The following is a 24,477-nucleotide window of genomic DNA, read 5'->3' as shown; positions in this document are numbered from 1 at the left end:
CAAGTACAAATACATTCTAGAGTTATCAAATTCAGATTCACAAAAGTATTCTTGTAAAATTTGAACAGGTAGTAAGTAGCTGGTGAAAAATTCAAATTAAGTTACAAGACCTTTATTGTGAGGTAGGCATTGAAGGTGGAAATGCAGAAAAATGTTTATGAATTTGCAGTGTTACAAATGAATGATATAGCAATATTCAGCATCCCTACTAAATGCATATTTTCCAAACTTTTCAGACAAACAGTTTGGGGTTTTTTTTAAAAAGAGTACTAACGCACGCTATAACCTCTTCCATCTAATAGCTCATTTTGCTGGAGACAATGTATCCACTAAAGTTGATCTCCATCATGTGTACCAGCTTTCTGCTTCAAAGATAGCAAGCAATTTATCTCATTAATATTCCACAAGTTGGAGATCAGTAGTAATTATAAATGCTCTTTTGATGTGTTACTTCTTAACTTGAACAATGCAAAAACAATCAATCTTTTCCTTAGAACATCTCGCACTGGGAGCATGACCACCTTTTAATTGCTACACGTCTATACCCATTACTAACAAATGCTTAATTGCTTGTGATGCTTTTAACTGTATGATTAGTTATTTCTTCAAGTCAGGAGCTGATTAATATAAATGAAAAAGAGCATATTGGTCACATACATGAGTAACCAACGTGTAGATGTCGTACCTGTGGCCCTACCTCCCTGAAGCTTCATAGATTATAGATTGTGCCTGTATCAGCAACAATTGTTATAGATTGTGCCTGTATCAGCAACAATTGTTATAGATTGTGCCTGTATCAGCAACAATTGTTACAAATTGTGCCTATATCAGCAACACAATTGTTACAAATTGTGCCTATATCAGTAACAATTGTTATGGATTGTGCCTGTATCAGCAACAATTGTCATAGATTGTGCCTGTATCAGCAACACAATTGTTACAAATTGTGCCTGTATCAGCAACACAGTTGTTACAGATTGTGCTGTATTGGCAACACAATTGTTACAGATTGTGCCTGTATCAGCAACAATTGTTATAGATTGTGCCTGTATCAGCAACAATTGTTACAAATTGTGCCTGTATCAACAACACAATTGTTACAAATTGTGCCTGTATCAGCAACACAATTGTTACAGATTGTGCCTGTATCAGCAACACAATTGTTACAAATTGTGCCTGTATCAGCAACACAATTGTTACAGATTGTGCCTGTATTGGCAACACAGTTGTTACAGATTGTGCTGTATTGGCAACGCAGTTGTTACAGATTGTGCCTGTATTGGCAACACAATTGTTACATATTGTGCCTGTATCAGGAACAATCGTTACATATTGTACTGTATTGGCAATACAATTGTTACAAATTGTGCCTGTATCAGCAACAATTGTTACATATTGTTCTGTATTGGCAACACAATTGTTACAGATTGTGTCTGTATCAGTAACAATTGTTATAGATTGTGACTGTATCATATAGATTAAAAGATTTGGTGATATTGAAGTGAAAATTTCAGAAAATATCCACCTGATAAGCAACGTCTGATGACCATGATGAGAATGTTAATTCCTGCAGAAGCTGGCATAGCAGTGACATGAAGCTTCTTCCTGTCCTCCTCTACACATACAACAAGACAATATGCTCAGTGTGTGTCTCACATAGCCATGATCTAGTGCCCATTACAGCACAACGTACATGGGCAACTATCTGTGTACCTTGAAAAAACATGGACCCAACAATTTCTGGATTTATACCCCAAATCTCTTTCTTTCTGCTTTCCAGTGATTAAATGAGAGTTAAGGTTCTAGTCTTCTCGTTAAAATCTCACAATGGTACAACAAATGAGACATTTCAATCTCTGTGAATGACTTATGACAGACGCAACAATAAAGGGTGATATCTCATATGACAGATTCTGATACAGAATATTGATAATAATAATAATAATCTCCGACAACCCCTACTACACATGCCCTCCTAGAATGTGCAAAATGCACACCATTGTTTCTGCATATGCCCTACCTGTTCCATCAATAACATTGTTTCTAGTAAGCCATAAAATCTTGGAATCTGAACACATATAACAGATGCGGGCACATGTTGTGGGGTTGTCACTGTACACTGGCAAGCACACTTCACCTGTTACTCTCTGTAACCTTAACAAACCTAGCTAGGTATCAGCAAACTAAATCTGAATGTACTAGTATTGTTCTATACTGAACCAATTCCTTATCATACCCTGCGTACAATGATTGTCAGAATGAGAATCAAACAAGTGAAGAGTGCTGCACTAATCTCAATATGATTGTCATGACAGGCCGATTCCGTCCGTCAGTCCTCCCTTGGTAGGCGTGGCATTGTCTTGTGACCTTGACTTTCTGGAACCATGACCTCATCCATTCGACACAATTTTTTTACTAGACAGCCTGGTAAAGGCTCATCAATTGTCCTCACATAAAATGAACATACAATGTATCTGATTGCAAAATTCAGTCTGCATAACTTATGTATTGTTCCATCTCTGAGCTAGCCGGATGACCCACCAGAGGATTGTCAATCATGGAGACACGCAGATATCCATCCTGAATCCTTCAGTGCTGAGGCAGTAAGGCTTGGTAATGTCATACTGTCCCGTTTTCCTGACCCCCTCGCCCTGCTCGGCCTGGGGGTGGGAACGTGTACGCCTCGCCTGCTACCTTCAGAGACCAGTGACGTGGCCTCCGATATTATGCCGCCGTTGCCATCGTCCAGCGTGCACACAGCTCCTGATTGTCTTGTTTTATACACACACCTGGTCACAGTTACTCTCAGATTCGGCGTGGATGCTGTGCGAAGAGAACACCCTGATACATGATGCCGTTGATCTCCATGCTGACGACCAGAGAGTTGTCGATCTCCGAGCGACCATCATCTGAAATACAGACTAGCAGTGCCAGGTGAACATGTCACTGGATGGAGGTAAGCATGTCACAGATCACAGCTGGGGACATAGTATGGGTAAGCATGTCACAGATGGGGACTTAGTAAGGATAAGCATGTCACAGATGACAGATGGAGATTTAGTAAGGGTAAGCATGTCACAGATCACGGATGGGGACATAGTATGGGAAAGCATGTCACAGATCACAGATGGGGACATAGTATGGGTAAGCATGTCACAGATGGGGACATAGTAAGGGTAAGCATGTCACCAATGACAGATGGAGATTTAGTAAGGGTAAGCATGTCACAGATCACAGATTGGGACATAGTATGGGTAAGCATGTCACATATCACAGATTGGGACATAGTATGGGTAAGCATGTCACAGATGGGGACATAGTAAGCATGTCACAGATGACAGATGGAGATTTAGTAAGGAAAAGCATGTCACAGATCACGGATGGGGACATAGTATGGGTAAGCATGTCACAGATCACGGATGGGGACATAGTATGGGTAAGCATGTCACAGATGGGGACATAGTAAGGGTAAGCATGTCACAGATGACAGATGGAGATTTAGTTAGGGAAAGCATGTCACAGATCACGGATGGGGACTTAGTAAGGGAAAGCATGTCACAGATCACAGATGGGGACATAGTATGGGTAAGCATGTCACAGATGCAGACTTAGTAAGGGAAAGCATGTCACAGATCACAGATGGGGACATAGTATGGGTAAGCATGTCACAGATGCAGACTTAGTAAGGGAAAGCATGTCACAGATCACAGATGGGAACTTGGTAAGGGTAAGCATGTCACAGATGGGGACATAGTAAGGGTAAGCATGTCACAGATGGGGACTTAGTAAGGTGAAGCATGTCACATATCACAGATGGAAACTTGGTAAGTGAAAGCATGTCACAGATGGGGACATAGTAAGGGTAAGCATGTCACAGATGGGGACTTAGTAAGGTGAAGCATGTCACAGATCACATGGGCAAATACCAACTTGATGAACATGACTTTTTTTTGTTACAGATGTTAGATTAGAGAATTAACACAAACATGTCACATACAAAGGTAAGCATGCAATATATTTAGGCTTTGTCAATATAAAGGGAAGCAAAAGGATTTTACAGGTATTCGATCAGGTAAGCATGCACATGTATGTGATAATTATGATATAGAAACTCAATAACAATGTAAGCATGTCACACATTTCAGATTTTTCCCCCATAAGGGACACATCACTACACTTGAGGAAGACAGCCCCTAGAATCACCAGCATAATCAGTGATAATATTTGATGTATCAATTTTCCTGACATCTGATTAATAAATACAAGGTCAACTTTTCAAATAAAATGGAAAGTAGTTTCTAAATCAAAATCCCAGATGGTAAACATGATGACAGGCTACATGATAGGTTGATGATGGAGACTGTACTCTTGCCAGGCACCCCATCAACTTCATATACGGAACACAGTACCTCAATCAATAAAGAATAGCTTCAGGATAGTTCATAGGTACTTAGAAATGATCACATTACTGTTCAATTTCAGGTACATTTCCATTCTAACATTTCAAAGGATAATTTTCTATACTTCATCTCAAATCCCAATCCACTCTTTTTAATGCCACAGGGACACATGGAAGGGTATTTATGTCAGTCCACCTAGTGTGTCGGGGCATTGGAACACCTACGTAGTGTTTATTAGAACTTGCCATCCACCCCCGAGTGTGGCCTGGTCCCCCTGGGCTAACTGTACCCGGAGGCCCCCATGCTGCAGGGGGCTTGTCATGTGTGACCCATCACCAGATCATCACTTATTCAAGCACATGCTATGCCGTGTGATCTTGTGTTGTGAAAGAAACCCTCTTGATTCCTTCGTGATATCACGCTTGCATAGATCAACATATCTGTCCTCCATTTAAGGTCTGTGTTAATAATTAACATCTCTTTTTGATAAGCCTACTGTTGAATTAAGCCATTTCCACGGATGGCACATCACAATGACGGTGCCACAATTGTTCAATAAACATATGGATTTTTTATGGGACACGGTGCAGTTGTCTCACACTCTGTAATCATATACAAGGCTATAGAACAATGCATCTCCAGCAATAATTTATGTCGGGACAACGTCTCAGAAAGTAACTGAGCTTACTTCGACTTGTGATCTTGAGATGAGCACTGGGCATACCAGCATGGGCCAGTATTCTCTCTTCCTCTGACAGCATGCGTTTACGTGGGGGACCTTCTTCGATGGGCGTGGTGCGTGATGCCGCCTCCATCTTGCGGGTAGCTTCCTCCATCGCCCGCGTTGCCACCTCCATGGCGATAGCATCACGCTCTGTCAAACCACGGCCATGGGGAAAATGCTGGGGGGTTGGAGGGAGGCTGTCATCATCATCTAAAAAACACATTACATAAAACATTGAATGTGAAATAATAATCCATACATCAAACTGTAACACAAATATCTATTTCGTTATTCTTTATGCTTTGGGACTATGGGAGTCCAATTATGTTCAGGATTTAATGGAAACTTGTACAGTTATATATCAAGTTTTTCATTAAGACTTAATTCTTTTTTTCATAACCCAGAGTGTAGAAAGAGTTGAGAGGTGAAAGGTCAACAACATTGGACATAAAACATGATTACATATGGCAGTTGGTAATACAGCAGAAACTGCTGACTGAAGTCGGCAGATGAAAATACGATGATCATGATGAAGAAAACATGGGATCAAGAAACACATTTTGTAAATTAAATACAAGATTTTCTTTCCCGGTGCAAAGGAGCGATACCATCAATTCCTTGACAAATACAACCATTATTGTGAAGCATGTGAACTGTGATATTTCTGTTTTGTCTGAATGATAAAAGTATATTTCCCAAGATTAAAGGCCGGTCCATTAGGCAGTTGAGGAAAAACTTGACAAGGCAAGAAAAAGGATAGGGAAAAAAAGTAGAGGAAACAGACACAAGCAGGTGTGGCGATTTAGCTCAACTCCAACTCGACGAAAAAAACATCCAACATTTGACATGATATCTAGCTTGGTATCGCCTGATATAACTTAAATTGACTCTGAACATGATTACATTGAATGGATTGCTTGTGTGAGCAGATCAAAGAAAAGAAGAAGCAGTCTGGTGTGATCTCGAGGCCAGGCTGCCTGTCTTTACCACAAACACAAGTTGTTGTCTCATGATAAAGTGATATATATTTATAAACCCATGGAGGTGAGAGGTCAACAAAGTTCTGATATCACCACCGATAAAGCAGTAATCGGAGAATCCTCACCATATCAATCCGAGCGAGACAATCCTGGGACTAGAATCCCAGTGATCTCACAGCAGAAGTTTCAGCTCTAGCCCCAACATTGAGCCCACTTTTCTGACAAGGTATCCATTTAAATGGCCTTCACAGCGATTAAATTACTTTGAAATTATAGTCTACAAATTACTTCTCATCTCAGCGTAGTTGACACAGACCAACATTTATATTGTTGATTTACGATGGTCTACATCTGATAAGCTGCTCACTCCTGACTAGGCTTCAACTACAATCATCAGGTTTATAATTTCATCTCAATCCTCCCAGGCTGAACAATACTGGCATTCGATATCAAAATTACACCTCCACGATTAAAGCCCTCCACTGTACTGAAACAACCCTGCCCGTTTCGGGAGCAAGCTTTTCAAAAGGCTCCTCGAAAGCACACCAGAAATTTCAAGTTGAATAAATGCATATCAGATCAAATTACGATAAATCTGACAGTTTTATTGCACAACTTGTGTAATTTATGTCAAAAAGCACTTATAAAGGCTAGCAGTTGTGCTCATGTGAGTGTCATACAATCCCTAAACAAATGACAACATATAAACTGATATCAAACCAATCAATTGCAATATTCATCTATGACTTACAGATAATATCTTCCTAACAACATCAACTTGTGATAGGTGAGCAAGTCCTGTTTCATTGTTGCTTCATAATTTATAGTCTACCTTATCGAGAGTGTTTCTCATCTATGACTAAGCCTTTGTTGATACAATTCGTATTTTTCTACAGATAAGATCTCAAATAATAAATTTCATATCTCCTATCATCAAGAATTTAACTCAAGAATATTAAACGACAGCATAGCATACAACAGCAATAAAATGGTGTATGTATGTACTTAAGTGTATGAATGATAACGATGAAGAGAAGATAATTTTATATCACAAGTTCAAAACCAACAATACACATTCTATAGGAAATGTTTTCAAAAAGAAAGTTATTACCATTTTACATTAATATAATACCAAGAAAAAAAATTAAAATAGTTTATCCTCCCTTGGATATACACCTGAGTGTTATGAGTGCAGGTCCTTGAGGAAGAATACAAATCTCGGTTGGGTGAACATTTTGAAAGGGATAAAGGCATGTTTCATCTCCCTATCAACTGTAAAACGTCATCATCATCTACTTACTGTCCATGTCGGGCCAGAGTTTGCCTGGTGATCCACCTCCGAGTTTGCCGTTAAGTAGAGTGCCGTTGAGATGATGGCTCGTCGGGACCAACGTGGGCCCGGGGGACAGGTCATACCCATAGCTGGAGCGACGCCCTTCCCGGCGGTTACCGTCAATAGCTGCCTGTAGTTCCTGAGGGGAACTCAATTTCAGCTTCTCACATTCGTAGGGATAGAGGTACTTCATATACCTGAAAAGGAAAATCAGTGTTATTATTAGGATGTTTAAAATAATGATTTTTTATTTTTAAGGATGGCAGTGTAACATCGTCCAGGATATGATGAAACATATTTTGACAATGGCAAAAACATTTATGTAAAAACAAAAGATGAAATTTCAAAAGGAATGGAAATAATTTTTATTCCACTTTTATTTTTTTTAACCTTATGAGCATAACACCACATACTTGAAAATGTATCTTGATTAAAAAAATAGACAGTATGTGTGCTTTTTCAACAAACGTAACTTTCACAAGAAAAGCAAAATTTATGTCTATCTTTCAAACAGAAATATTTATTGCTTAATATCTTTAAAATACACAAAGCAAATGTCAAAGAAAATATTTTGTGTGTGTGTGCAATCATAATTGTTATGGTACCTTCAGTTTCTCTAATTTCCCAACAATTTTCACATATTCACCAATTATCAAATCATGATGTCAATCCAAGTGGGTCCCATTCAAATAAATAGTGATGACAATGCCAAATTGGCACTAATGATTTGTGTGTTTCACCTGATAAACATCATCCGATCATAATGGATTGTATACTGGAAAACAGTTTCTTTATTGTGTAGGTTCCTGCCTGCTGGCCCAGACACGGCTTTTTAGTTGTTTGTTACACATAGGAGCACAGACATCGGGGAAGTAGTATTCCGGTTATTTCCACGGATAATTATCACTTTGCACTGATAGGCGCACCTAGTCCCATTGTCTGATAACATGCAACTTCTATATCCCTTTTTATGCAAAAAACTTCTACATCCATTTGTTGTGCCAAACATGCATGTATACAGACAATTGTACATCTAATCATTTGTGAAAAAAGGCAAATTTTTAAAGTAATCCAGACTAGAAATTGTCACTGAATTAACAAAAAGATAAACTCAATTATCGCTCAATAATTTTCACGTCATTTATGAATTACGTGAGGACCAAAAATATGTTGTATGAGAATAGCACAGTATGAAAAATATAAAACTGCACCGAACTGTAAGCCATATTTGAACTTTAGAGTGCAGATATGCTGTTGGACTGAAGATAGCCATCATTATTTCTGGTAAACAAGACCAATGTAAATATAATTCTAACCCTTCGATACATGATTAACTCACAACATCCCTGCATTCACAGACTTTAATTGGGATTTTTATTGTAAATCAAACATTGGTTCTTTGTACCACCCCAACAGGTGTAGCGTCTCAACACGAATTCCAACCAAAAGTCTTTACAAACACTACACAATTAATTGGACTTGTGATTGTAAAAAAATCCCCCACCATATAAAATAGTTCAGTGCCGCTTTAAAAACATCCTGTGTGTGGCTGAAAAAATTGAGTAACAAAAGTTGGGTGTCGAGCTAGGTGTAACATGATAAATGTAGTTATAGAATAATGTGGGATTGTTAGCAAATCGCACACTATCAAATATCTCCAACATATGTTGGTATCTTTCAATAAAGTCAGACGTTTTCTTAGATTCTCCTAAATTAATGGACGGCCAGAGCATTCCTGCCTCTGCAGCAGAAGTGAAATGCTCTGCCGAATGTGGTTACTTAAGCTTGATATAGATGGCCATATGTGTATCAAGAAAGCCGGAAATTATAATAAGCGTGTTGACATATTTGGAATGAATTAGCTGCAAGGCTCCTGGCTGCGGAATTTACATCTATTTGGACAGCTGTAAGAATCTTGGGAAATCAAAATCGGAATTTGGAGGGCAAAAAATTAACTGGTAAATAATACACAGTGTGATTATTAATGACATTGTACTTGGAATGGAAACTTTCAGACTGAATCAAAATACAAGGGAAAAACGATAGGAAGCTGGGTTAATCTCCACCAGATTGAAGCAATTATTAAAGGAGCACCTCCCAAGTGAGTGTGTTTCCTCTTTCATCTCTTCCACTGCTTTGCATTCATCTCCTATTGGAAACTTGTAAGGATGGTAGGTGGCCTACATATTAAAAACATTACCTGTTCACAAAAAAACAAAATTCAAGAGAAAGAGTAATGCAAACTAAGAATCAACACTTGATTGTATATCTGCACTGTACACTAATTTAGATCCCTAAGGATGAGGAATGTAGGCTACATTACAAAACAGACCAAATCACGTTTTTCTTTTCTTGTTTTGCATTACAGTCAAAAAACAAAAATGAAATTGGTATGTCTTAACGTAGTTCATACAAATAATTTCTGATACAATTTTCTTATGAAAATTGAATGGTCCTTAGAAAGCATTACTACCTAAGTTAATTTAAAAATAACTGAAACAGAGTGTCAAAAAAGAGTGAGTGTGTGAGTGAGTTGGGTTTCTGCCGCTTTTAACAGTATTCCAGTTATATTGCGGCTTAATGTGGGAGGAAAGCCCAAAGAGATGCAGGTTTCAGACATTTACCACTTTGGTGAAACCCATGAGCATGGGTATGGTGCTGACAAAGCTAGAAACATAATCGGAGCAAACCAGGATTCAAACCCACAATCACAGGTTTCTGGCGTAGCCAAGGGACGCAACTCTGCACAGCGAATTGTGGTGCCCAAAAATGAGTGACCAATATGACAAGACATGTTTCTCCCACAACCCCTCAAGCTATACTCCAAGAAACCTGTTACCACTGTTTATTCCATCCACAAAGCAAAGCTGATATCTACATTGGTGATAGATAGATGATATAATGCCAGGATATCTGGACAGGATACTATTACAGATCTTCTACAAATATCTATCTTGATAAAAGCAGCTATGTGGGGCATATGGAGAGTATTACATCTTTGACTTTTATCACCAGCAAGAATTCCCAGAGTCTGACATCAGGTCATCAACGCTATTATAACCCCACATAAACCCAACCTTCCAGCCATGGGGGGCAACTTATAGCTGCAAACAGACATATGCCAGTACCACCAAATCCCCACAGAGCCCAAACATTTACATGTGTGTGTGCATTAAGAGGAATAAACATATGTCTGGATTGGACCAGGAACAATGTTTGTGATGTATTTGACAATAATGATGATGACTATGGTGTATGGGTCCAGCATCCTTGCATCCAAGCTTCAGAGGTTGTGGTGGAAATAGAGTGCCAACTGATGGTGCTAGGAGAGTACTTATTCCAGAGCTTGATCTTCCTCACATCTGCTTGTTCAGGTAGCCTGCGCGAGTCATCACCACAATCCCACATTCAAAGGTCACTTTGATTCACCCATATATTACTTAATCCCCCCTAACCTTCAGATCTTTAATTAGTTCTGCAAGATCTTCACTAGGGAGCTACATATTGGGGCTATTAACCTTTTGTGTCATCAAATAGGTTGTGGCTTGCACAGTGTTGTGTTATCACTTTGCCAGCTTAATTCTAACTTAATTATGGGAAAGACATCGTCTCTAAAGAGAAACCCTTCAGTCAAGTTTTGTTACACAAAGTATAAGTTTGGTAAAAAGGCTAAATTCCTAATATTATGACTTAGTTACATTGTTCAAGATGTAATCATCTTTTGGAAGTACTGCATGATAAGAAAACTGCAAGTTTAATTAACATTTGATAACTGACATATTTTGCAGCTTAAAACTCAGTCAAGTAAATGTATAGAACACACACGATAGACTAATACAGCACTTCAGATATGAATTCCTTTCACTTATTTATAGCCCACAAATAGCTTTCTTCATGTCTATATGATATCACATTCAATTAACATTGCCTGACACGAAATTGCCCAATAATCAAGGGAATTTGAACATTTCTTTGATCCTCCTAAATATAGAATCTTAATATCTGTCTTTCTCATTCCAAGTTGCAAAATGCTGTTTTTTTCTGCTCTGTAGGTCACATTCTAGCACTTATTGGAAGGTAATATGCACCAGCATATTCACCCTTCCTAAAGTATCCCCCTGGTAGTTCCACCCCCCACCCCTGTGCCGTCAGTTACCCATAGGTAAACACTACAATTACAGTTCTACCTTCTACCAACACCTCCATAACCAACCAATTGATCACATACGTGAGTTTGCAACTTCTCTTCATAAATATTTTACTTGAATTAAGAATTACATAATATTTCCTTGCTTGGGATAATTGGAATTTGGCCGGAGCAATTGATTGTTCTTTCGCATAATTGACTATGGTAACATTTGGTGGCAACGATGAATATTTCATTTTAACGCATCGTCCAAATCATTTGGTATCAGAGTAGCAAATGAAAGTAATTCAATTTGTTTGCAGCGTCGAGATCTGTAAACCATCAGTGTAGATGGTTCTTGCTACAAATGGAGTATATCGCTGGTCGATAATTCGCGCATCTCCGGGTAGTATCTGCAGTGGGCAGCAATGTGCCAATGAGCAGTGGATAATTACTGATAACTTCAGTTTAATTCCCTACATCAATAGTGCTCAACACCAGTAACGGGAATAACCCCTGTTCATTAAATCCCACGTGATAAAACACTATCTAATTGTACCACTTTCATTTGCTATAGAAATGTGCTTGTGTTTGATTTGTCACATTACCTCTCATAGAGAGGATGATGCAATATGTCCCTCCCCAAGCATGGGACATAGATTGATTTGTTCCATATTATAAGGGACGGGGGAAATACAACAATTAGGCTTAATTGTGTGAAGGAAAGGGAATTAACTCCAATAAACTGATGGGAACCGGTCCTCTCTAATGCATGTCTATGGGCAGAGACCAGGGAATTCCCTGCTCTGTTCACTGCTGGTATTTTTGCAATTTGTAATCATCTTATTATGAAATTATACCAAGCCAATCAAGGACTTTTTCTGTCTTTAATATCATTACAACAAAAGGCTTGATAACAAGTCATTAAATTAGATTCCCCTCCAAAGTAAAGGCACAAATTTTCAATCAGATTTTTTTTCTTTGGGAAGTTCTCAGATGAAATTCAGAACAAAAAGTTTCCCAACTTTGTTGGATAAGATAGAATAGTCATTAATAATAAAAACTGCTTAAAAGGAAATCTGATCAGTCTATGTTCATTGTTGAGAGATTAGACATGTTAGAGGTCTTTAGGCTGTATATGGTTCTATAGTTACAGATGCAAGGATGATGCTGCACAATGCTGTGTGTTCTGTGGGGGGAGTGCTGAGTCTGTGATAGACTGTTATTTAGTCCCAGATATAAAATTACCTTATTTACAAATACATATCTACAAAATAAAAATAATAAAATCCAAATGGAGACCAGAACAATTTTTAATTTCAGCTACAGCTGAGGCAATTTGGACTTGCAAAATTCATTCTAGACTAGAGTTACACTCTTTTTTCAATTTATTCCCTGGGGTCTGGGAGACAGGCTATGTCTGTGAGCATTGTCTGTGTTCTGTTAGTGAGTATGTGTTGTGAGTGTTCTGTGTCTGTGAGCATTGTCTGTGTTCTGTTAGTGTGTGTGTTAGTGAAGGCTGCATATGTTCTGTGGGTGAAGGCTGCATATGTTCTATGAGTGAGTGAGTGCTGTGTGTGTTTTGTAGGTGAAGGCTGCATATGTTCTGTGGGTGAAGACTGCATATGTTTTGTGGGTGAAGGCTGCATACGTGAGTGAGTGAGTGTTGTGTGTGCTTTGTGGGTAAAGGCTGCCTATGTTCTGTGGGTGAAGGCTGCATATGTGAGTGTTGTGTGTGCTTTGTGGGTGAAGGCTGCCTATGTTCTGTGGGTGAAGGCTGCATATGTTCTGTGGGTGAAGGCTGCATATGTTCTGTGAGTGTTGTGTGTGCTTTGTGGGTGAAGGCTGCATATGTTCTGTGGGTGAAGGCTGCATATGTTCTGTAGGTGAAGGCTGCATATGTTCTGTGGGTGAATGGTACAAAGGTTCTGTGATCAAGTGTGTTCTATGAGTGAGTGAGTTTGGTTCAATGGTTTCTCTAAGTGAATTTAGTATGCATGAGTTATGTAAGTGAATGCCCTGTGTGTTCTGTGATTGGCTGCCAAATGTTTTATGAAAGTGAATGCTGTGTGCATATGTTCTGTAAGTGAATGCTGTATGTGTTCATGAACAGGAAAGGACACCTACTGTGCACTAAGTGTGAATGCTGTATGTGTTCGTGAACAGGAAAGGACACCTTCTGTGTTCTAAGTGTGAATGCTGTATGTGTTCATGAACAGGAAAGGACACCTTCTGTGTTCTAAGTGTGAATGCTGTATGTGTTCATGAACAGGAAAGGACACCTACTGTGTTCTAAGTTTGAATGCTGTATGTGTTCATGAACAGGAAAGGACACCTACTGTGTTCTAAGTGTGAATGCTGCACTGGTGATGGAGGATGGGAGGTTGAGGCCCTTGGTGATCTCCCGCCACAGTTTCTTGTTGATGACCTCCACGAGGCCGCCCTTGGACACCACCAGGCGGAACAACTCATACAGGTCCAGGGTCTGCTTGGCCATGATGGGAATCCGATTCACAGGGGTCCCTGCAAAATAACAACCAGTGTCACTCAAACTTGTAGAGAGAAGAACAGGTCTTGAGCAACCCATGCTTGTCGTAAAAGGCAACAACGTTGTTGTAAGAGGTGACTAACAGGATCCGGTGGTCAGACTTGCTGACATGGTTGATGCATGTCATCGTAAACCAGTTGCGTAGATTGATGCTCATGATGTCAATCACTGGATTGTCTGGCCCAGAATCGATTATTTACAGACCACCGTCACATAGCTGCTGGAATATTGCTGAGTGTGGCATTAAACAACAAAGAAATAAACAAACAAACAAATATTATTTGTGCTGATGAATACACTGAGCACTTGTACCTCAGTCTCTAACACTGTGTTAGAACTGAAATACTGCTCAAACGACATAAACCCAACTCACTCACAGATTCAAGAGTATACATATTTAATCAAACAACCACCTCCAGTCCATTCCCACCCCCATCTCAGCTCTAGCAGCCAAGATTAAGATATTAAAATAATTGATAACTGTTTTTTTCTGTACGATATGTTCATTTCAGAACTACAGTTTCCAAGACTATATGTCAGTCTAACACCTTCAGCAATATCATCTGTGTGCTCTAGGTAGGCTTAAAGTCAATGTTATTGTCATAACACTTAACAAAATCAACAAACAAAAAGAACTAAAAGGCAATGGCAGTTTCAACATTATTTACTAGCCACAAAACTATGACTGGCTGCTTCCAACAGATGGACATCATTCAGTAGCATTCACATATGACAGTCACTGAAATCACGCATACACTCACAGACCGACTCAGATGTTGGGATGGTTATATTTAGACAGGATACGATAAGATATTTATTGTGGAACATTCCATCGAGAAACACTGGCAATATTCTACAAACCACAAATATATGAACAGTAATCATTCATGTACATTCTACATAAATATGAGGTATTAACAATTTCTTTTTAAAACAAATGTAACATAATGATATGGAAATATAAAGTGAGAGATGAATATCTACACACTGTGTGCGGACCTGATTGGCTAAGAGTAATATATAGTCTCCATAATACTGTAATGCATAATGTTAAATAAAGATAATATAAATGAATCCTTGATTATTAAGTAACCCTAAATCTCTTAATTTCATGGCTGAAAAGAGGATGAGTATGGGCTGCATGGGGTGAGAATTGAATGGGGTGATTTTATTAAACATACCGTATTTGGCGTAATAAGCGCCCAGGGAGCTCTCAAAATTAGAAATAGGAGGCTCTTATTAGAATATAATTTTGGTGAAAGAGTCGAAAGATCGTAAATTTTATTGTTTCTGCTGACAGCCTGAAATGATACAACAGAAAAGTCTGTGCATATTATACATGACAGATATATTTTTCCAGAATTTAATCGCACATGAGTGCGTATTATACACGAATAAATGTACACGAGTTGTGTACATTGATCAGTCGGAAGGGTGCTATTTGGGATTGTTCACTAGCCAATATATTGGAAAATATTGTCGTGGGCGCTTATTACGTCGAATACGGTATGCTCAGGAGACAAAGGTTGGCTGTCCACACTCTAACCTCAGACATGGACTCAATTACAATTTTACATACACAAATATTTGTATCAGGCTTCAGACATAAAAGTCTTGGATACCATTTTCAATTACCAAACTATTCCTAAAACTTCACAGCAAATACAGGATTTGGAGGCATTTCAAAATTGTATCACATTCAGAAATCATCCTAGACAAATATAAACTGTAACTATCTGAAAAAGAATTCATGATGTAAAATGTAAATTCTCTGTGAATGCTATCAAGCTTAAGTAAGCCAATCATCAGGCTCCGCAGTAATGATAAGCTTGTATCTGTAGCATGCATGAATGCACTGTGGAAAATGTCATTATTACCCTCCTACCAGCTTGATAAGGGTCAATAAATGTATTACATCATAAGTGACTTATCTGAACCCATGAAGGAGTTACCAAACCCTATCAAGCCCTCACTAATACACCATCCCTTATTCATTATAACAGCATTAGAGGAGGCAATCGGAAGCTCTTATCAACTCGATTACATTGCCCCTTTAATTGGCAGCTGGTATAAAACAATATCACACACAGTCAGCCTGCTGGTGCTGGGTTCCTGGAAGCTAGTCCCAGACTCTGGGTGGTAGCTGCGCATTAGCTGTAATAGCCTCGCAAGCATTTGGGCGAGTTAATATATTAAGCCGAATTTTATTTATTGTTAACTTTTATACATGACCTATTGTTGAACACTATACAATGAAAGGAACATGGTACAAAGGTGTAAATCTACCTATTTGATTTGTTATATTTGTCAGATAAATGAGATTGATTGTGACTGTAAGTATTTCATAATCATTGGGAAGTTTGATTAATGTGTGAATTGACTGTGGGTAAGGTTTCAAGCAGCTTGTTTGTTACTTTGGTCATTTTTTGTTTTCTTAATTCTTGCTAATTTATATACACTGTGTTAGTTTGATTAAGAACTATGGCATACCAAAACACTTTAGGTTCCTTGCAATTTTTTTACTATTGGACATTTACAATATTTGAAACAGTTTATTACTTACTAAAATGAAAAAATAGAATATCATTATGAATTAGATGCATTAAAGTAATGCTATGATTGGTAATATATCGAGTTTAACCTGCAAATAATATACTAGTATTCAATAATTAGCAGACATGTATCTTTTTATCTGCAGATATTCTAACAACTGTGCGACTGGTATCATTTTCGCTCTTAATTCGTTAAACTATTTAAATAAATCTGAACTAAATCTGTAATCAAATCTAACAATAAATTATTGCTTAAATATCTAATTACATGCGTGAATGCAGTGTATATTGAATGGATAAGTATAAAAGGTTATTTAACATGTTCTTAATTTTATTGGTCATTCCTGTTTCATATGCAGCCTTATTGTTTCAAATTTGTAGAATATGGCAATTGATCTGATGATGCCTGTGTTCTGACCAACGCTAACATAGTTGCCAGCTCATTGCCACATGGTGGTAAGGTGTGTGTATACTTGGTGTATATTGTGTTCATATCATGGTAATTGGTAGCGGTGGTAATTATGTAATGTTTCAAGTATTTTAAGTTGTAATTTGGCTTAAAATCACTAGTTAATCATTCAAGTTTACTGTAACTACTGTTTTGTGTGTTTGTTACAGCAATGTATAACATCAAGTATCAACAGTATGCATAACATATTGGATTGGGAGCGCTTTGTATCTAAAAGTAGTTTATGCATCTGTATGTTGATAAATGTGATATGTTTGTGTAATTTCATCTGGTAGATATTTTCAGTGTATTTATGCAATTTTGCAGAATAAAGGAATAGCTGTCAACTGACACCACAGTAGCTTGTTCTGTGTTTTAGTTGGCCTAACCGTAGCCTTGCCTACTAAACCCATAACTGTCTAGATGTTCTTAATTCAATTTAAAACTGATCTATATTTTCTTACTTCAATATAATTAATACACCTTCAATCATAATAGAGTTCATGCTCTTTCTTTAGAAAATAATTCTCTATCACACACAAACCCATTGTACGAAGACCCAACACCACGTTCAACATAAGGCTTCAACAATAGTAAGTGCAGCTACTGCATTCCTATTCAGTTCATGTTTCAAACTTTAGTGTTTTATGGCAACATAACTTGTTCCAGTAGATTCCCTTTACAAGCTGACAGTGCTCCTCGCCCTCCCAAATGTACCCAGTATCACTGACACAGCCCATATACATCCCCCAGCAGGCATCAAGGATGGAGGTGGTCAGCTCCATGGTAAAGTCATCACTGGGGCTTTGTGGGCTGGGGGTGAAGATCAGCAATAAATCAACTACTACAGCTCATCGACATGCACAATTGCAGCACATCAATGCGACCAGCTGTTCCTAGATAAATCAGTATAGGGAGTCGGTCGACCACAGCAGCAATGTGGAGATTTACTGCTATTCCCATCCACAAGGACATTCAAGCTACCATAAAAGTCTCTAATTTCACAGATATCAAGCCGTATCTTCATAAAACATGTCACAACTGAATAGCCTGATTTGTACATCAGAAACAACTTGCCTGCCTCATTTCAATGTCATTTCAATAACAATAAGATCCATGTCTCAACATTTATTATTCAAGAAAACATGTTATTTAATATACATACACAAAAACTATACAAAAAAATACATTTCAACCGGAACTGTGCACAGTATCAAGATTACAGTGATTATGAAGAATGAGTTTATTTTGTTTTGTAATGCACATGTGATATGTAGAGGAATTGTGAGGAATATCCAGTAATGATACAAAGGTAAGTGTATGAACAGTGTGGAATGCCCTTCATGAGTACATGATTAATGTGATGTAACCCGGCTTATCTGGTGCCTGTTGACAAGGTTACAGCACCACAGCAGCTAGGGAGAGCAAGTCTATCTGCCATCCATCAGCACCAGCCTCCAATATCCCCTAGCTAACCCTACCAACTTGATCCATGCCATATGGACGAGGCTACACATAGAAAGACAAAGCTACAAATGTATCTAAGTCATAATTTACATGAGTTGGGGAACTGGAGCCTAATCTTCCTCACCAGGGGGTCAAACAGTAGTGACCTCTGGTGTTTATAAACTTCCGCCAACACTTCAAGCATTCATCACCCCCTTGAAATGATTGCCCCTTGATCCCCCTTAAAGTTAATGTCTCTTGATGTAAGTTGTCTCTTGCATATGCTGCTAATGCTAGGCCTTTTCTGAGATGTGCCTCTTATCTGGGGAGCTGTTGTTAATTCTTGATAAAATGATGCTAAATGATAAACACATGGTGTGGGGGTCGAGGGAAGCAAACAAAATTACTGAGCACTCCCTGTATACCACAAAGCTACCATCAAATCTTTCAATGCTTTCAGTTAATAATCCTTGATGGGCCATATTTTACGGAATATTTTGCAGTAATCACAAAAAGGAACATTTGAAGGCTAAGCCGCTATTAACAGCAAAACATGATTCCCTCTTCAAGCGCTATAACGAGGCATCAGCACCAGCCCCCACTTCTCCCAAGTCTTGATCCCACTAATGTTTATACAGTCATCTGAGAGCGGTATTCTCTAATGTTTGAACAAACATCTTGATGTTACTTGGAAGTCTGTCGGAAATGAATCTAAATAAAATCAAATAATTGATGAGAGACATTTGTGCCGGGTATTTTTTCTGTATGGAGCGGCTTTTGTATTAATTACATTATATTCTGCTGTACGGAGCTTCAAGGAGCTGGCAACACGGCCAGGTAGACTGTGTATCCTTGCTCAAGCCGGGGCTTGGGTGTGAAGATGGCAACTGCCACACAACACCACCAACACGCTCGCACCTCAACAAACAGGAAAAGAGAGATTTCTGGTGGAATTAGAAGGAATACAATGTTGAAAATAGGAATTATTTTATCTGTGTCTCACTTCATTGCTTACGTCAACTGAAACAGGGATGGTTTATTTTAAGAAATGTGTTTAAAAAATACATTTTCAACAAATGACATCAACAATTTAATTGGCATTAATTTCAGAACTGTTACAAATTACAATACATGTTATGTTTTTATTATGTTTTAGACAAAGAAAATATTATAACAAACTATTAAATAATTGATGTTCATATTCCTATTTAAAGAACGTATATATATAAAGTTAGTTAAATATATTATGTAAAGACCATGAACATATTTATCTTTTAAATTAGAAAATATTTTAATGTGAGAAACAATTTCTAGACGTTAGTGGTTCCCTCTGTACAGCAACAGTCAAAGTAGGGGTTGTTCCTGTGAAAGAGAGTTGACACTTGCACTTAACGAAATGAAACCCTATGGAGAAAACCCACAAATGGCTTCCTCAAAGCTGACCTTCCCAACAAAGGCGCTCTAATTTGGGCAAAAGATTTCTGTCTAATCTCTGACAACAGGCAGTTGACTTTTGCCCTGCTTTAGAGAGCTACGACTGGTTGGTATATACCCGACACAGACAAATACCAGAACAAATTCAAGATTTCTATGTTAGCCATAGCGTAGAAGAGACCATCCACGAGCCCTGTGCTGTGCTCATGTGCTTATGAACTTTAACAACACTACTTAAAATTGTCTAAAGTGTTATACTGCAAAGCTGGGGAGAAATTCCACAGATTTCTACTACTGTTTGATGTTTTACTTCTACAATACCTTCCTCAATGGGGAAGAGGAAGAAGTTATGGAAAGATATTATTACCATAACACTTTCATTTGCAGCTATTTAATTGTAATCATTAACGATCTCTCCTCGTTACGTTAATTTAATAACTTCCTCAACTTTCAGATTAATCCAATGATACGAAATAATGAATGCCATAAAATAAATTAACTATAATCAAACATTTCATTTTGCTTTGATTATCTTTCATCAGGAATTATGAAATATTCAGGATTAGTTACATCTATAGATTCTCCTCATTGATGTTCATTTCCTGCTTCAGTACCCATGATTTACAAAGTCATCGGTAAATACTAATAGCAAAAATATTTAGGTCCGTTTTATAACTTGAGTTTTGGCTAGGCCTAGATTGAGTTTTACAAATGTCAAACAAATTTTCTTTCTAGAGCTTCAGTAATTGACTCAATTTTGTTGACAAAATATATCAACAACTGCACTATCCATCTGAAATGTTGTCTTCATGCAAACTGATCTTCATTAAACCCAGACAGCAAAGAAGTGAGCAAAAGTGGGGAAAAGTTGCCAACATTCTATCACAGGGCAGATGTTCTGGACCCATGGGAGGAACATCATTTCAGCAACGTCCTCATCTTTCAAAAAAAAATTACAAAGAAAGATAATTGTCTTTTTTGGTAGCTATCATGACAAATAATCCAATTTCATGAAAGCAAGTCCTTCCTTAACTAGACTTACACCAGCAGCTGAAATGGGTGGGTGCTAGAGTATTCAAGTAAACCCCAGAGGAAAGCTTGGCTAAATTCTAGTACCCCACCACAGGCCTTGCAGAATTAATCACTCTAATTGTTGAAAGATAATTTCATGGCAAATCCCAGACCCATCAACACTGATAAATGAAGTGTACCACTGTTCACCATGAACGAAGGCATTAAGAAGACCGTTCCTCTAACTTTCTGCATCAGTGGTGGCGCTGACTTCAGCTACTTATTATTGATGAAATAAATGAGAGGTGAACTCATAAAAATGGATATTTTGGTCGTTTTCATACGCTTTTACATTCAGCAACTGAAACTGCTGATTGGAGTAAACAGTCAGGTATGTTAAGCAGATAAATGGGGCATCTTCTGTGTTTTATGTTGTCAAACTACCACGGATCACAAATATATCAACCCTTGAGACTATTACGGTCTGTACATAAAATATCAACTACTAGAGAAACACATTAAAGATTCTTTAAGTAATGGTTAAATGCTTTTAAGAGACGGGTTAATTTGTATGTATATTTATGTATATCAACTCAAATATGAGAGTTTTAAAAAATAAAGAGAAAACTCTATTCGGTGAAAGGGCCATAAGTATGCATTTTGATAGGTTACAAGCATAGCTAAATTATAACGGCAATTATTCATTTAAACTTCTAAAATTGTCAAAAGACTTCCGTTGCCTTGATCATTTTCGATATATTCCAAATGCTTTAGCAGCCAAATAAAAAATTTAATTAATTAAGATTAATTGGAATGAGTAATACACGTGAAGTCAGGGCTGTTAAAATTGTAATTTAGAATTAAACCTGCAATGGATCCTGGGCAATAATCGTTTATCAGACATGTTAGATCCATATGGTGAACAAATAGCCCCAGATTAAACTGACATGACGATATTACCACCAGCAAAAACTCATATCATGACTGCTTCAAGGCCCATTAGCCTTAAATTGCAAATGAAATTATACCAACATATTTTTTATTATAAAATGTATATCGCAGTTAACATATGGCAAAGCTGTATCGCCATAAATCAAATTTCAAAATTTAGTCATCCTGATTTCATTTCGAGATATATTAATATCGAAAATGCAGAATTCTATTTTTTATTTAACATTACCAGAAAACATGTCAGGCAATTAAAAAAAATATATTTGGAATTAGATAATTCACAAAACAGTTGAGAGTATTTTTCCCATTTCAACTTTTTAATATACCACTTAAAAAATTATTTAACAAGGAAGCAACTGGAGGATCCTCTTCTTATGTCTGTCAAGCATAGGAATCATATATACCCATAGTCATATTGTAACAGACATGTCAGTCACAGAAAAATATGATGTATTTACTCTTATTGGCCAATATTTGCTCCGCCCACAGCTGCTGACAACATCAGCTACAACACCAGTCATCACAACATCATCTAATACTGTCTCTCATCTCTAACTGTTACATCATCTCTGGTTCAAGTTTCACAAGACAGTTTGTAATTGCATGTTCTTTCTTGACAACTTGATGGAATTTTCTTTCATTGAATAAATGAGATTATCTAATTATCAGATCGGAGTTATTTTTGTTGGTCCCTTGCTTGTACAAAGTACTGGAAAATGATTTATTTCATCACTGTTTAAAGTGCCGCCATGATCTCCAGTGTTGCTTATTCACCTATAGGTTAGGAATGTATGTTTTACTGCAAAAGAGAAATTTCAAGTGATCTGCTATTATAATCAGTAAAAACTTGCAGCATTCTTCAAGGTAATTCCTAATGATAGATGGATCCATTGGGAGTGAGTCAGTTTTTCCTGCCTTCAACATACTCCATAACTATCTGGCAAAAGTAGCATTAACTTGTAATTACCAACTTCCAAAATCAATACCCATAATTCAGCTCCTTTTTGTTCTATCTAAAACAAATGGTAGAATATAAACCAAGTATAATAAGGGAATATACCATCACCCCGACTTCTGTCCAAGCTACATTCTGTCACCAATACGTTTGAAGCTATTTTGTTCTAAATGTCACATAGCAGGAAATTGATACAAATAACCTTCTTCTTTTTCAGAAGTCTTTTTATACAGAACATTCATTGAAAAGTATTTTTGAATGTAAATCATTTAAATGTAGTTTTGTTTATCCACACAAGTCGAACGTTTGGCGCGGGTGGGAATTCAAGACAATTTTCTTCATTTTCTTGAAATGATTGCTGTACAGATCATTGAACCATCATCTATTTGGAAATGATCAATGGTTCCTGCCTGCATTGCTGACCTCACAATGTCTTACTGCAAACAAACTCCTTAAGTACTCCCCTCTAAAGAGAAACAGCCTAGATAGAGCTCATGATGTGATCGACGGCCGTTTACACTGATCGGCTTTGATATGTGAAGACCAAGACCCTTCTAATCTATCCCTTGTCATTCGCCAAATTTACTTGGGACAATTAGCTCATAAAACTTAATTACACACAAAATAATTATGAGATTTCAATCAACTTAGAAAATCCAAAGTACATTTACAGAGCGTCTCCAGAGAAAGAGTTTGAGCAGAGGGAACTGTGAAGATCCAAGTTAGCCTGATGTGTGTCCCAGCCCATCAAAGTGGGGAAATTGTTTCACACCTTGTACTGCCTCTCCCAGCTGAGGCCCTCTAGCTATGTCAGTGTTAATGCTAGCAAATTCATCACGCTATAAACTTACCATTGCAGACTATTTGAAATGGAGCTATTGAAATCCGGAGACGACTATTGTTACCTTATTAGAATAAACAGGCCCATGTATCAGGAGGCATCATCAGGCAAATGTGCTATCACGAATATTTCCTCCTCCTGCCCATCTAATTCCATTGATATAATGAGAACCCAGAGACTTCCAACACTAACAGTTCTCAACATGCAAACATTACTCAAACCCTGAAATGAATTAGGGAGTCAGCCCTAACCAAGTTGTTTTTGTGGTGGTTGCTCATTCATGTTTATCTTCAAACTCCTTGTACATCTGACTTATGAAGCCTCATCCACAACATGCCTAATTGCATTACTTTCCACAGCTTCTGTTCAAAACAGGATAAATTCAAATGAAATTAGAGTCATTTTTATTCCAACAGTTCAAACAAGTAAAATCGGTATCTCATACGGTTAGTTATGATTTAAAAAAATATTTTTCCTGAACAGGAAATGCAAATCATATTATTCTTTGGGACAGTTTCTTGTTTTAGCTGTATGAGTTAGATTGAAGACTCAGATAAACTATATATATTTCTCCTTCATATTTGTTTCAGGATTTATTCTTCTCTATTTGCACAATGCATGAGGAAAGACAACAGAAATGATACACGTTCTAGATTAACCGATTTTTCATATTTCTCTGGATGACAGGAAACAAAAAACTCTTTGTTCTTATCACGGCAAAGCTCAGT

The 24,477-nt window shown here is 37.6% G+C and overlaps 1 protein-coding gene across 3 annotated transcripts in view; it reads right to left on the bottom strand.

Annotated features, from left to right (window-relative positions):
* Positions 1-1,406: 1,406 nt before the first annotated feature.
* LOC139462861 (AT-rich interactive domain-containing protein 3C-like) overlaps positions 1,407-24,477 on the bottom strand; it is a 70,208-nt gene continuing 47,137 nt past the window's right edge. For 2 of the 3 annotated variants that reach the window (XM_071244544.1, XM_071244545.1), the window contains exons 4-7: positions 13,903-14,086; positions 7,405-7,634; positions 5,089-5,334; positions 1,407-2,909 (exon numbers count right to left, since the gene is read on the bottom strand). In XM_071244544.1, coding sequence (XP_071100645.1) covers positions 2,806-2,909; positions 5,089-5,334; positions 7,405-7,634; positions 13,903-14,086 — 764 coding nt within the window. In that variant the 3' untranslated portion in view covers positions 1,407-2,805. Of the gene's footprint in view, positions 2,922-5,088; positions 5,335-7,404; positions 7,635-13,902; positions 14,087-24,477 lie in introns of all 3 variants that reach the window. The other variant, XM_071244543.1, reaches the window with a different exon arrangement.

This window comes from Haliotis cracherodii, unplaced genomic scaffold (genome assembly GCF_022045235.1).
Source record: "Haliotis cracherodii isolate W230 unplaced genomic scaffold, xgHalCrac1.p SCAF_1, whole genome shotgun sequence".
In the NCBI taxonomy this organism is placed as follows: Eukaryota; Metazoa; Mollusca; class Gastropoda; order Lepetellida; family Haliotidae; genus Haliotis; species Haliotis cracherodii.
This window is presented reverse-complemented; position numbering and strand designations above follow the sequence as displayed.